This window comes from Astatotilapia calliptera, chromosome 19 (assembly GCF_964374335.1).
Source record: "Astatotilapia calliptera chromosome 19, fAstCal68.1, whole genome shotgun sequence".
In the NCBI taxonomy this organism is placed as follows: domain Eukaryota; kingdom Metazoa; phylum Chordata; class Actinopteri; order Cichliformes; family Cichlidae; genus Astatotilapia; species Astatotilapia calliptera.
In genome coordinates this window covers 10,142,760-10,158,168 of record NC_137440.1, presented here as the reverse complement: position 1 = coordinate 10,158,168, position 15,409 = coordinate 10,142,760, and the positions used below count along the sequence as shown (strand labels likewise).

The window sequence follows — 15,409 nt, the reverse complement described above, 5'->3', positions numbered from 1 at the left end:
CAAGCCTGGCTTCTCCCTGCAGGACGCGTCTGAGCAGCTCATGTTTGTCTCTGTGGGTCGTGTGGAAAATATGATTTCTTAGTTTCTGCAGATTTATCAGCTTACAAAGATAACCTGAGGAAATGATGCAGAGACAAAGTGATCCACACCTGTGTGCAAAAGTAACTGCCCCCTGAACTTCACCATTGTAATGACTGCAGTCAGTGTTTGTGATGACGTCACTGTGGAGGACCCACTCTGTGCACCACAGTCTGAATCCAGACGCTGTGTTTGAGGTCACGCCGTGTGTTCTGGATCCTCGTTGAATTCAGGACATGAACTGATCTCCAGCCTGCTTCACTTCGTCTCACAGCGATCAGGCTGGTGTGGAGCTCAACTCAGTAAAGACGTGTTTACAGTTTATTCATCATTTATAAAGTTTGGTGCTTTAAATCATCCCCGTATTTACTCGGGTTGTCTTTGTCTGATATCAAAGCTAATTCTGAAACAAATATGCAAAACACTAAGAAATCGTGAAAGAGGACTTTTCCACAGCACTGTGTCTGTTCCACAAACAGGAAAAACAAGTGTAACAAGAATGGTAAATGGTAAATGGCCTGTATTTATATAGCGCTTTTCTAGTCCCTAAGGACCCCAAAGCGCTTTACATATCCAGTCATCCACCCATTCACACACTGGTGATGGCAAGCTACATTGTAGCCACAGCCACCCTGGGGCGCACTGACAGAGGCGAGGCTGCCGGACACTGGCGCCACCAGGCCCTCTGACCACCACCAGTAGGCAACGGGTGAAGTGTCTTGCCCAAGGACACAACGACCGAGACTGTCCAAGCTGGGGCTCGAACCGGCAACCTTCCGATTACAAGGCGAACTCCCAACTCTTGAGCCACGATCGCCCCTTGAGCCACGATCGGAATAATCCAACAAGGGATTATTACACAGTCCCCACAGGGAACCTGAAGCTCGTTCTCTGGGATTAAAGTCCTCTGGATTATACACACACCACATCCCAGCTTCCCCGACTGACTCAGTCTGTTTCATGAATTATATTTTGTGTTTTGTTGGGAGTAAAACCTGTCAGATAAAACATGTAGGCTCTGTGCAGGTTTCACCCAGCCCTACAGCTGCAGTCTCCTCCGCCCTCCACAGGGGGCTCCACACAAACTCGCTCGTGTCCGAGGCTTCGTAACTGAACGTCGTCACCCATCGGGCTGCTTCTCCCGTCTTTGCTGTGATCCCAGGATACGGAGCAGCCCGGGACAAAGGCTTTTTAAACTAGAACCGGATCTTGTGCAAACCTCGCTGAGCAGAGCTCCAGTGTCCTGGATGAAAGTCTTGTGGATTGTAAGTACGAGTGATAGTTTACTGGTTTTACTGGTTGCGCCTTTGTGCTGCTGTGGTTACAAACAGAGCACAGTGATAAACAAAGTGTGCGAGGCACGGCCGTGGCGCCACGTGGCTCGCCGTGTGTGCCGCTGACTTGTTGCCCTCGTGAGCGTGCTCAGCACATCGCCCTCTCCTTGTCAGCTGTTGTACTGTGTGTCACTGCCCAATTAACGTGACCCACCCCTTCATATCGAGTTAACGAGGATGAGATGTAGAGAGAGCCGCCTTCCTGATCCGCCCAACCCCCTGTGGTGACCCCTGGCCTCTGTTGCCATGGCAATGCTGGGTGTAAAGGGGCCAGGTCGCTGACTAGTTCTGGCCACATTATTTCCGCCCTCTAATTCCAGTTCTTAAAATAAAACCAGCTTCGCTGCTCGCTCTGCTCTCTGGTTCCTGCGACTGCTCTTTCCCGTCGCCGTGACTCCTGCTCTCGGTGCCGCTCTCAGACCTCTGCGAATGTCAAACGACGATTATTACGTACAATAATAACGTGACACGTTTCCAGCTGATTTCAACGTTCCTGTGATTGGCTGCCCCTCATCAACAGATCTGAATAGCAGATCTCTATGACATCACAGAGAGCCAAAGGAAGTCTGCAGCCCAAGCCTCTGGCCCACAGAGCTGTCATGTCGACCACAGGACGAGCACGAACATGACAGGATAGAAGCAGAAGTGTTATAGATGCAATCTCAGTCAGTAACACGAGTGTGGTCCACATCCTTCTACATGCATACGTGCACAATCGTGCTTTTCCACCTGAGGAAGACTTCTGCCTGAGCCAAAGGGCTGGCACAGAGACGAAGGTGCGAGGTGCTACCAGGAGAGAGTGATTGGCAGATGCAGATCTCCAAGTTCAAGATTGCTGTTCAACCAGGAAACAGAGGACCGCCCACTCTGGGTTGGGGAGGAGTTGCTGCCCCAAATAAAGGAATTCAACTTCTCTGGTTCTTATTAATAAGTTGGGAGAGAGGAGCGCTGTACTGGTCTGTTGTGGTGAAGATTTCTTGGTACACTTATGTTCCTACAGCCATGTGATAGATGGAGGACAGAAGCAGCAGGGTCACTCAGGAGGAACTCGGAGTAGAAAACAGTCGGCCGAGGGGGTTCATTTGACCAGGAAACCTCCGGGTGGCTTCGTTCTGAGATGTGTCGGATGTTGTACTGGCAAAGCAGACCCAGGACACGGGCATGCCTCCGAGGAGCTGGAGGAGGTGGCCGCTCGCAGGGAGGTCCAGGTATCTCTGTTTACAGCACTGCCCTGTGACCTGCATAAATGGTTAGCAGTGACCTTTTGTAAAACCTCAGCTTGTGTAATAATGAGCTGTAAAAGGGGCCGAAAGCTCCGCCTCTGACTCGGCTGAACACAGTGTGGAGGTGCCTCGGTCAGACTGGACCTCAGTGCTGTACGACGTGGCACAGACCGATCCTTCAACCAGCAGGCAGAGGAGGAGGAGGAGGAGGAGGAGGAGGGACTGACTGAGAAACAGGAGGTGTGTTTGTGCAAAGCTTCATAAAGAAACCGTCCACACCCCGAGTCCTGTGCGATACACCTCCTCTCCTCTGTGACATTTACAAATCTGCCACCTTTCCTTTATTCTCACTTCTGTCCTTCGCCGCTGTGCTCTCTGCTGTCAACATTAGCATTAAGCCAGCATTAGCCCGCCGCTGTGCGCTCCGTCTCCGGCCTCCATTTTCCGGCTCAGCGTCCGGGCGCAGATAATACAGGAACACCGTCACCTTATCTCCTCAGAAATGACACACTGGACTCACGCCGTGTCAAACGGGGCCTCGTCCTGCTCCTATCTGATCCCCAGACGGAAAATAAAAAACTGCCCGCTGAGCTGTGAGTGTGAGACACAGGCTGGATCTGTGTGTGTGTGTGCGCGCTCCTTGTCAGCGTTGGTATGACTGACGCACAGAGATAATTTTGCGGTGGATCAGTGCTGCGCCTGTGTAACCCCGCGGGTGCACGTCGGTCTCGAGCCGTCGCAGAAGTTCGCATCACTCCGGGAGCATGTTAGGAGCAGCGCTTAGGGGTCTTTTATTTTGAAAATTGAACTGATTCTCTAAGCTGTTCCTGTGTCTGACTTCCTGCCTTCATCTTCTACTTCCATGCGCGGCAGTGTGAGACTGAGTAAGACTGCTGACCTCACTTTACAACAGGTGCATTTAAAGGACATCGTGGTGGCGCCCTACCTGCGAGCACAGGTCCTGCGGCTTCCCCGCCATGTCGTGGGGCATCTCCCGGCAGCGCGTGGACAGGTTGAGGATGGCGGTGGCGGCCATGTGGGCGGCCTCCATGTCGTGGCTGTAGTCGAAGCTGCTCTTGCTGCAGGTGCTGCTGGCGCTGCTGCCCCCGCCGCCGCCTCCCGCGCCCCCTCTTCCGCCACCGCCGCCACAGCTCAGGCTGCTGCCACTGCTGCTGGGGGCGTAGGTGCTGGTGGTGCTGCTGGCCGAGCTGGAGTTCTTGCAGTAACGTTTGGCTGCGGATGCATACGAGAAATTCAACACGAGAAGAAGAAGCAGAAGTTTTTCCAGAAATACGAGCAAAAGCGTCAGATTGACACGTCAGGCCTGAAACAGCGAGTCGAAGCCCAAAACCTTTTAGTTCAGCACATCACTGACTAACGCCGGGTTAGACGTGCTCCATGCAGATGCTGCAGATGTGTCACAAACTCACAGGGTTCACTGTTTCTTATCTTACAGTTTCTTTCTCAGCAGAGCAAAGAAGTTACTGAGAAGTTTGTGCATGTCAGAGTTAGTCGCTCTGAAGGTTTCAGCAGCGTTCACATTTCACAAATTCTCAAAAATATAAAGTGAAACTTTGCTGAATGCTTAAAATTACTGATTTTTATTTCACTAATCTTCACTTTGGCAAATTTTCCCATGTGCTGCATTCTTGCTAATTAGCAGCAGGGGGCAGGATGTGATTGGAGCCTCCAGGTCAGCTGACCTCTGAGCTCGGTGAACTGTTGCCTGATGAGTTTGTGTCTCGGTCGCTGCTCTGAGGTTTGAATAAAACATGAAGGTCATTCTGCTGCTAGAGTCTGAGCAGGAAGCAGGAGAAGGCGGGGCTACACTGAGTCTCAAGGTTGTTACTAGGGCTGGGCATTGTCACTGATTTCTAGAATCGATTCGATCCACGATTCAATTCGATTCGATTCAATTCGATTTGAATCTGGGAAATTTTACCTCAGACAGTCAGAAATATTATAATTCAGATCAGTACATTTACATATTTTTGTATCTATAAAAAGGAAGCTGACACTCGCGTGACTTTATCACAGGTGTGAGCATCACAGCAGATGCCTTTGTGTCAAAGTAGCTGAAGATAAAACACAGAAACACATGAAGGTGATTTTCCTGGCCTGGACTTTATAAAAATATTCTGCAGTAGATCAAAAACGAAAGAAAACCATTAATCAACATATGAATGTTACCTCTGACGTTACAGCGGTTTTATTACAGACACAGCGTTTTGCATTTTGCATAATTTTAAAAAGTTTAAATTTGTTCAGACGCCTGTTGAACAGCAGAAATCAGGTTTTCTTTTTGGAAGTAAGTAAAAGGAAAAAAACAGCATTTTTTTGTAAACAACGGTAGACTTGTGCGTAACAAACAACACTGAAAAAAAGGGACTGGCCATCTCTTGGATTTATGTAAGCATCTTGCATGTATTTAACACAATTGCCTCATGTTTTAAAGATAAATGTAACTATATAGTGTAAAAACGACATGATATGCAGAAAGGGTGTATTAAATTGTTCATATCATGTTCAGGTGAAGTAAGTCAATAAGATAGCAACGTTAAATCTCGTGAAACCACGCATGATTTCATCTCGCGGGCTTTGGATCGTGGTTTAAAAAATGCATCCATCTCAGTCAAGTCGAGCAGCCAACTCTACGTTTTTTGGTATGTCTTGATTTTTTGAATTAATATTTACCATATTTCAGCCAAATGTAGTTAAACGTCTAAAGTGCCGCCATGTAACATGCTAAAAAAGAGCCGTTAGCTTATTTGCTGTTTTATCTGTTGTCAAAGAATTGGCGCTTTTTCATTTGAATTTGTCTTTGGCACAAGAGCCGTAATATCACATTAAACCTAATTGCGAGGCACTCATAACATAATTTGGTTTTCTGTGTGAATAGATTTGTCAACTGACTCTTCAGTTACATTGTGTATTTACTGCACCGTGGTGTTAGTGAGATTTTGGACATTGAACAGCTTTAGCTAATATCATCAGCGGTATTATGCTAGCTTACATCCCTACCCCTCCTGCCCTCACCTGCTGTCCTTTTGTTTTTGTTTTTGTTTTTGTTGATGCACATTGAGAGACCACATCTATTCTGCATTTCACCAGGAGTCAGCTGATGGATTGTGGGTTCAAGGTGTTATGGTAAGAAAGTATATTCTATTTTCGCTTAAGGTTTCTGTAACTTAATTATAATAGGTTTTTTATAATTATTAGGTGCATGCATACTCAAATAGACCACCCTATTAATACAACTGAGAAATCCAAAATCTGCCATAGGTTTAACTTATACCTGTATGTATTGTCAGAAAGGTGATTACTGGACTCACATTAATGCACACTTGAACTAAAATGAGGTTGTAACTTGTGGGTTCTTGGGTTGCAAATCAGAAATAAACATCTTTGGATTTTTTTAATCCCATAAGATCTGGAAGCACAGTTTTTATTCAACAAAACATTACTGATTATTAACCAAGCACAGTGCCTGCTGTTATTTCAAAATAATTTTATGTCATTTCAGATGAAATGCAGCATTCCAGTGCATCCCAACCATGCCTTTACAGTCAAGGTTTCTGACGGAGCTGAGTTTCTCTCTGACAGTCTGCTGAAAGTGTTTGCAAAGTGATCGGGGGAACAGGGCACAAAGCTAAAGGATGTAGCTGCCATAATGACAGTAAGAACTTTAAAATTCTTTAACTACAAAGTGTATATGTATTGCATTAGGTCAGTAAAAGATTTTTATGCTGCATCCATTGAAACAGTCAACTATTACCTGTGAGTACTGATTCCACCGAAAGGATGCCATAATTTTCGTCATGCATTTACTGGCCCACTGAGAAAAATTGATCTTTTTAAAAAAATAAATGTTCTGGAAACTATATATCCATAAAGTTGATGTCAAACAGGAACTTTTGATATTGCTTTGTAGATGCTGGTGTTGCATGTTGACTGGTTTAAGTTTTTGTCTGGGATCATTTTCTTCTGTGCTACTGAAAAGTTCACAAATCTCTGTTTTCTTTCTTATAATACTTTAGGATGACATTAATGCTCGAAGGGAGTCCCTCATCAAAGTGCTCCGCATCTGTGTGAAAGACAATTGCAACATCTTGGTGCAGGAGTTCATGGTGAGTGTTTTATGAGTAGATTGTGGCTTTGCAACATTTAAAAATGCATTTAGTTATCCACTTGATCCTCATTGGACTGGTTAGGACCAGTAGTCCTCTTTAATAATTTGAAGTTCACATGAGGCCTGGTAGTGAACTCGGCCGCCGGCCCTTGAGGCCCCACCCCTGTATTAGGGGTCACATCAGTGTGAAAAAACTTTAAATTTGTCATTCTAGTGAACAAAGGAAAATCCCACCAATATTTACATTAGCTTTTGTTTGAAAAAAAAAAAAAGACCAACAGCTAACCAAATTGTGGGGCTGAAAGTCTAAATTCTAACATCTTCTGAGTGACAAAACCTGGATTTCTGATGGGCCGGTGTCTTTCTAACAAAAACGAATGTAAAATTATGTTTTTCACCCTCTCTTAGAAACTCTGTTAGACCATGAATGGCAGCATGGCAGGCCACTCTTTGGCTATAGCTATTTACTATGTTGCTTGCATTGGTTTAAATTACTCTAACATTAGAACTGGTAGATTCAAAAGAGATGAGTTTAAAAGGGAATCTTAAAAAAATGTTTTGTGTTTAACCAGGACTTGACTGAGGCCACTGCACAGATTGAGAAAACCACAATGAACATCTGTCTCCAGAGGATGCACCAGGCAATGACTTTTCTGATGTTGGCATCATCATCGAGGGTATAGTAGTTCTTCAAGATCTGGATAACGTGACCTTTGCAGTAGCCATGCTGTTTGGACCTTTTTTATTCCTTCAATATGAGTTACCCATCACAACTCTGCTACACTTTTGAGGTGATTCAAAGGGTGGTAATGGAGTTGGATGCAACTCAGCTCTCAAGAAAAGTTCACAACTAAGACAAAACTGCTCCTGCAATGAAAGCTCACTGTTATGCATGCAAGCTGATCAGCTCTAGGTGAGAAGACATTTAAATCTCACACTTGTTTTGCTGCATTTTTGAAGCTCAATTCCAGGAACAGATCGCAGGGTTCATTTTTATATACACTGCAACTGCCATGAGGACGAGCCGTTTTTTTGTTGTTGTTGTTGTTGTTTGTTTTTCCTTTTACTCTGTACAAGTTCTCTGTTTGGCAGCATTTTTAAATTTCTCTTTGTATTTTTTCTTTCTTTTACTAGTGAAGAGATGTAGCGTGAACAGTTATACAGTCTAAATATCCCATATGGGTCGTGTGAAATGGTATTTTCAGTTTCATTCAGTTGAAGTAAGGAACGTTGAATATTTCTAAGCTTGCTGTTTTGAACCAAGATGTCACAGTATGATCAGTGCCGTAATTTTTGACAGTCACTGTATCAATGTTATTTTTGCATCTCTTGAATAAAGGTTTTGACCTGCAAGTGCTAATTTCTTTAGTTATTGGGGTAAAATGGGTAATGTTAATAGGAAGGTGTTTGCCAATTCAGTAACCTAATTTAATGTTAATGGAAACTAACATTACCTCAAATTGTTTAGTTATAATTGTTGTTTAACTGAATCTTGACGTCAGAGGCCTTAAATAGAATGTTTTGATTCGTTCTTTCCCAACATTTTTCAAAAGAAAGAGTCTAATTTCTTTGCTGTGATTGATTCCAGAGAACACGGAAGAACTGACATTATTTAACTGTTGGTTTATATAGATTCAGTAGTGGAGTAATGTCAGTTTAATTCTTTACCTACTGTCAATGCAGTGAAATTAGACATTTTGTTTTGAAAGGTTACTGGTGGATGCCAGCAACCATCTTGGAAGAGGACAATATAATCTGTTATAAGGCCTCCATTTGAAAATTGTGTATTTGATACTAGAATATAATAGCAAAATGTAATTTGAAGATAACATGTAGTATTTAAGTGACCAAGTAGTATTGGGTAAAAGTTATTGAATGGTGTTGGGATAAAGTGAGAAAATTGTGAAGGATTAAAATATTTCAAGAGCTCAAATTACTTCATCAAAACATGTTTAAGTCACATTTTATCAACACAAATTGCACAGGTTTATTGAACATGAATAAATTGTGTTAATTTAACTCAATTGTTTAAGTTGCTGCCAAAGCAAAACATCTGTGTGCAACAAATGTCCACCATTGAATTAAGTAAATCCAACAACATATTTTTTTCAGTGAAGCGAATAATGAAGAAAACAGATTTTTAGACGGGAAACTGTTGTTGAAGTACAGAGAGAGCGAGAGAGAGAGAGAGAGAGAGAGAGCTGTGCATGAAGTGTGATTTTATCGTGGTGGAAGCAAAACAGCAAAAGTCAGAGTGAATTCATGACGATGTTTATGTGAAGCGTAGTTTGGATCTTCTTTTGCTATTGGTTCGGTCAATATTGTTTGGAGAGAGATAAACTAACAGCTTTAGAATCAGCGCAAAAAGGGGTAAACACAAAGCTCAACCCGCCGAAACATCAGAATCAGCGAGCTGTCGGCTTTCAGCTTTCAGCACATCTCACTGATTCTGATCCGCGGGTCCTTTGTGTTTACGTCTTTGTGCAGAATCCGTGTTCCTGCTCTCATTTACTGTCTTAGCTGAAATTTTGTGAGGTTTTCACCTGAGATTCTGGCGTTTCGGACAAAATAAATTTATATAAAAAATCGATTCAGGATTTTAATGAATCGATATCACATTATCCAGGCCAGCATCGATTTTAATCGGTAAATCGATTATAAAAACCCAGCCCTACAAAGGTTTAAATTTTAACAGTGAAGTTAACCACCCCTAGTTGCTACACTGTAACAGTGAAGAGTGTATTATTGAAAAACGTGCAGTTTTTACTGGTTTTCAGTGTTTTTACTAACAAACTGAACCAAACAAACAGAAAATGAATTTCTGTCTATTTTGAATCTTTTTCTCTTTGAAAACTCATTTCAGTGACTTTTAAAATTCGTCTTTACTTATTATGTTTAACATGGTCCCGATGTCTCTCCCTAAGGAACATCGGCGTGTTAGAAAACGCGTCACACAAACGTCTCGAGTTTGTCGTACCGTCGTAGCCTTTGGGCGACGTGTCCCTCTGTCCATGCACTTTGGGAGCGATGGCCCGTTTCCCGTACACGTGGTGGTTGTTGCCGCCGTCGAAGGCGCTGTAGTCAAAGCTGGTCTTGGAGTACTTCTCCAGCTCCTTGGCCAGGTTGGAGCGGGGCGTGCTGGTGGAAACATTGTTCTTGTAACCATACTGTGGATAGTCCAGTTGTTTGACAAAGCACATTGGCCTGGAAAATAAATGACGAGGGGGTGGAAGTTGGACCGAGGCATTCAACATTGCCCACGGGGGGAGGAGAGGAAACTTGGGGTTCGGCTAAAAATGGGCAGACTGAGGGGAAGATGGGAATACCGGAGGTTTAGAGGGTGGAGGGTGGGGCTGGATGATGGAGACGTGTCCCTTTATGTGCCACAGCATGGATGTTTCTGCTCTTCTCTCAAAAACATAATCCCGCTACAAGTATTTTTCAAGCGTAGACAATAAAAACAGCTAAATTAAATTTAAGCTTTTATTTCACTTGCATACTTCTGATACGCTTTCATCATCTGATATGTGTTTATGGCCTCAATCGGAGACCGAGAAGAAATGAAATGCAAGATCTTAAACTGCTGATGTTCAGTTAGATATAAATATAAAACGCACAATTACTTGTGACTTTTTCATCACAGCATTTTCATGACTATCACAGAGGCGCTCGTTCAAAAAGCTCTGCCTTCGCTCTGATAAATGAGGCCAATTTTGTTAAATGTTATAAAGCGTCCATGACGAGCAGAGCGATGAACATGCGGTCTCTTGGATGTGTTCTCAGGGGACGGGAGAACACGAGCATGAAACAAAAAAGGGGAAGACGTCAAGTCTCAATTACAGGATGCACGTGAAGAAAGAACATAACGTTCCAACATGACAAGAGCATTTTATTCTGCTTAAACCAGAACAAAGCCACGTCCCGCCTGCTGCTGCACTGCATTCACAACACACTGTGCTGAATTCTGGGGGTGTGGAGTGAATACTACCTTAGGACTCGGTCGGACGCCTGGTTGGACTTGGGTCCGTCGCAGCTCTGGTGCTTCTCCTTGGCTTTGGCCAGCTTCTCGGCGGCAGCGATGGGACACCCTGACAGACTGCAAAGAGAGAGCGGGTGGTGGAGGACGCGTTTTGATAGGTGAAAGTGTTACAACGAACGCACACGCCGCGAAGCGTCGGGCTCGTTAGAGCGCCTGTCAGAGCGTCAGCCGGGCTGAAAACAGCTCGAGCACATCTGCCTGTCAGACAGTCGATTGCGGCGTCTACCGTAGTTCACAAAGTGTTAAAAAGTGAGGAAAATTAATGAATTTGCATTTTAAGTAACAACACAGTCAGTAACAGCTTGTGTGTTTCTGGTTGAACAGCTTAAAATCATTCTCAGAATAGATATTCCCATATGGACAAACGTGCTCGTTTCCTTCAAACACCTGCTGACAGGAAACGCAGCGCAACTTCCTCCTGACAAATAACTGACCAAATGTGACAAAAGTTCATGTTGTTATCCTTAACCCCGATTATTCTCCATCCAGGCTGTCAGCTGCAGCGCTGGAAAAATGATCTGTGACAATGGCCCGGAGCCAGCGTGGAGCACCTGCCATCAGGGTGCATCAGATGGGGAAGTGTGAAGGAGCACACGATGGAGGCTTCTATCAGCTCTTTCTCCTCCACGTCTGCAGCGTGCGCCTGTTTTGCGCTGCCGCCGTGTCACCGAGCGCGGCGGGGAGGCGTTCTGGTCCTCCCAGGTCTGCACCTCTCCCGTCACCCCGACTGAGTGGCAGAGAGGTGCTAATGGCTGTTGCTACGCCCGACTCCCTGAGCATCTGCTGTGGGTGACACTCCTCTTTCACTGTCACCTCGCCCCGTCTGACAGGCACGAGCGCCCTGCTATTTTGGTTTCTCCCTCCAAACCTGCACCTGACAAATGCCATTTTTTCCCGCCACGAGCTGATAAATGATTTATGCTGCCGAGCCGCTGCATTCGGAGCAGGCTCGACTAAAATATGGCAGCTGGACTACTTTAATTACGTCCTGCGATCCAGGCAGGGCTATCTGTGGAAGACCAAACTGCTATAATCAAAAATAACTAAGTAACGACTCAAAGAGCCTCTGAGGTTTTCATTGTGCAACTTGAATATTTTTGAGGCCCTTCAGTCAGCGCCCTGTCGTGGCCCCATCACAATCAGCATTATTATAATTAATGATACCACAGCAACATTTTATAGTCTAAAGTCTGAAGGGTTTTTTCTCTAACAGCATTGGTATGATGGGATGTCTGTGATGCAGACGAGCAGAAACCAACGTTTCACTGCAGGAAATTTCAAAAAGTGCATTCTGGGTAAAATTTAAAGGTTCATAGCTCTTATAATGCACCTATTAACTGTGATAAAGTGGTGAAACTGTTGTCATGTTGTCATGTAACTGCTTAAATTCACCGTCCAGTCAGAACTTCACAGATGTGAAACAGGAATTGATGCTTGGAGACTGACTCAGGTGAGTGCAGCATGTCTGCAACCCGTCTGTGTTTGTAAGTAAAACCTTCGCCAGTCTCTTTGAGTCGGGCTGCTGTTGTTTGGAGGCAGGCTGCCTCCCAGCAGAGGCTGAGGGTGTTGCATGGTAAGGCCTGTGTGTCTCATTGGTCAAAAAGATTGAACACAAACACCAGGCAACGACCAATTTTAACTGATTGCAATTAAGTTGCTGTGCAATTTTCACTGTAGTGCGACTACAAGTAGCCAGCAAAAAAACCACATCAGACTAAGTTTTACGTATTTAAAGACATATCAGCTCTTTTGATTAACTCATTTATTTTTAAATATGGCAGTGTTGGTCCTCCATATGTTTTTCACATAAACATAATGTGAGAGGACAGCAAAAATAACGAGTTTAAGGATAATTCAATCAAGTGAAAAGGACACGAAGGGTGAAAACAGAATCCATCGAACATGCATGAACCGAAATAAGTCTCACAGCAAAATAACCGAAATAAGTCCCAAAGTAAAATCCCCGAAAGAAGTCCCACAGTAAAATAACCAAAATAAGTCCCACAGTAAAATAACCGAAATAAGTCCCACAGTAAAATAACCGAAATAAGTCCCAAAGTAAAATAACCAAAATAAGTCCCACAGTAAAATAGCCGAAATAAGTCCAACAGTAAAATAACCAAAATAAGTCCCACAGTAAAATAACCGAAATAAGTCCCAAAGTAAAATAACCGAAATAAGTCCCACAGTAAAATCCCCGAAAGAAGTCCCACAGTAAAATAACCAAAATAAGTCCCACAGTAAAATAACCGAAATAAGTCCCACAGTAAAATAACCGAAATAAGTCCCAAAGTAAAATAACCAAAATAAGTCCCACAGTAAAATAGCCGAAATAAGTCCAACAGTAAAATAACCAAAATAAGTCCCACAGTAAAATAACCGAAATAAGTCCCAAAGTAAAATAACCGAAATAAGTCCAACAGTAAAATAACCAAAATAAGTCCCACAGCAAAATAACTGAAATAAGTTCCAAAGTAAAATAACTGAAATAAGTCCAACAGTAAAATAACCAAAATAAGTCCCACAGTAAAGTAACCGAAATAAGTCCCACAGCAAAATAACCAAAATAAGTCCCACAGCAAAATAACCGAAATAAGTCCCACAGCAAAATAACCGAAATAAGTCCCACAGCAAAATAACTGAAATAAGTTCCAAAGTAAAATAACTGAAATAAGTCCCACAGTAAAAAAAACAAAAACAAAAACAAAATACGTCCCATAGTAAAAAACATGAAGCAAGTCCAACAGTAACATAACCGAAATAAGGAGGGGTGCAGGCGCTGGGTCTGGGCTGAGCTCTTACCTTCGGTGGGAGTTTCTGTTGCTATTGACATGGCCGCGTCCCGTGCAGCCAGGCGTAGGACACTTAAGAACATTCTCATACATTGCCACAACTTCGCACAGACAGGAGATAGGAGTGAAAGACAGGGAAGGTTAGGAGCCCCTTACAATCAGCCATGAGCTCTATTAGAGTGTGAGGAGCTTGGCATTATAAACATCATTAAGAAATGAGCCTGAGTGAACCCAAATGACCTCTTCTTCATTTTAATGAACACTAGTTTGAAAGGGCAGGCGAGGTTTCCCACCATATTGCTTCCACTTATCCAGCTCTTTCAAATTAGTATTCATGGAACGGGGCAGTCATGAATAAAAAGATGTCATTTGAGTTTAGCAGGACAAAGCCAGCAAGAAATGGAGGGAAATTTCTGGACATGCAAAGAGCAGAGCGACCAACAGCCAGCAATCATGCACAACAACACATGCCGCCTTAAAATCAATGAAGAAGCAGACAGAGGGGCGCAGCGCCGTGATGGAGTGCGCTCTGTTATCACGTGCTCGTCGTTAGAGTAAGAGTGCAGTCTTCAATACCGTTTACCATTAAAACAGTCCATAACTGCCTCGCATCCCCTCGGCAACCGGCCATTTAGATTAATGATCTATGGATGTCCAAGAGGAGCGCCAGAGCACCGCGGGCGGGGGCGCGAGGAAGGGGTCGGCATGACACCGCTGACGTGCGGGGCCAAACCCCATCGGCACCAGCTTCATCATTATCACCCCCTTAAACTTTAACCCCTCATCATCCTCCTTCCCTTACATACTAATTGGTGTTGGGTGCAGGTAATTGGACAAAGCCTGCCGCCTCAGCTCGCCAAAAGCCAATACATTATGCATTTCCCAGGTTTTTCCTGCCCTCTGCGAGGACGCACGCACAATGCCGAGGAATTAAAGGCAGAATCGGTGAGCGCAGATATTAACCGCAGCAGGATGTGGCTGCGCTAGCGTCGCGTGCACCAAAGGTAAATCACTTTAAAGACCAAAACACGACTCCCTGATGAAATATTTTAATATTCCACAAGAACGGAGCTACAATGGGCAAGCAGCAACGGGAATTAATGAATTTGAGATCTAATTTAATCGTCATTTTTCACAAGGAAAGGAAGAGTGTGGCTACACTGTGTGATTTCCCAATTAAATGAAGCCACTGCATTAATAATACATCGTCCATTCAGTACAGCAAATGTGTTAACAGGGGGGAGAGGCTCGCCCGCCGCTGAATCCGCCCTGCAGGCAGTCACATGTGTGGCATGTATTTGTCTTTACAGGAGTCTCTGTGCACGGCCGCTTACACGTCAGCCATGACACGACCGATAACACTGAAAGCTCCTGATAACGTCTCTGCACAGCAACGGTCCTGATGGAATGACATCTGTTTGCTCAGGTGCACGGGCACACAGGTAGCGCGCCCTAATGCCCTAAAGCTTGTTTCACACCCGTACTGGGTATATTTGTAACCAGCACACCAAAATCAGGCTTCTCCAACATGCTGGACAGCAGGTGCTGCGCAAAAAGACACTTAGCTCGAGCCCGAGCTGTTTGTTGCATCCTGTTTCATTTCAGGATTGATGGCAAATTAAATACAATCTCATGGTTTTGTCTCGAAGCAGGTGAAAGCACTCATGAGCGCCACCTGCTGCACTCCTGGCTGATGCGCGGCCAGTTTCGGTACAAAAACAGGAAGTGGGACGGCTCCCCGAACGTCTGAATCATCCGTGGTATCGTCTTCTCCAAAAGTTAGCCGGACGTGAGAAAGAAGGAGGAGGAGGAAC

General features: G+C 44.3%; 1 protein-coding gene and 1 long non-coding RNA gene across 12 annotated transcripts in view; one reads left to right on the top strand and one right to left on the bottom strand.

The window, feature by feature from the left end:
• Window positions 1-15,409, bottom strand: part of myt1lb (myelin transcription factor 1-like, b) — a 110,590-nt gene that overhangs the window by 14,606 nt on the left and 80,575 nt on the right. For 10 of the 11 annotated variants that reach the window (XM_026153013.2, XM_026153012.2, XM_026153015.2 and 7 more), the window contains 4 exons: window positions 13,606-13,696; window positions 10,753-10,860; window positions 9,742-9,968; window positions 3,582-3,868 (listed from right to left, as the gene is read on the bottom strand). In XM_026153013.2, coding sequence (XP_026008798.2) covers window positions 3,582-3,868; window positions 9,742-9,968; window positions 10,753-10,860; window positions 13,606-13,696 — 713 coding nt within the window. The remainder of the gene's footprint in view (window positions 1-3,581; window positions 3,869-9,741; window positions 9,969-10,752; window positions 10,861-13,605; window positions 13,697-15,409) is intronic. The other variant, XM_080293563.1, reaches the window with a different exon arrangement.
• LOC145422334 (uncharacterized) lies at window positions 5,306-8,117 on the top strand. The gene is made up of 4 exons (XR_013903620.1): window positions 5,306-5,782; window positions 6,159-6,311; window positions 6,673-6,762; window positions 7,337-8,117. It is a non-coding gene; the product is annotated as an uncharacterized LOC145422334 (long non-coding RNA).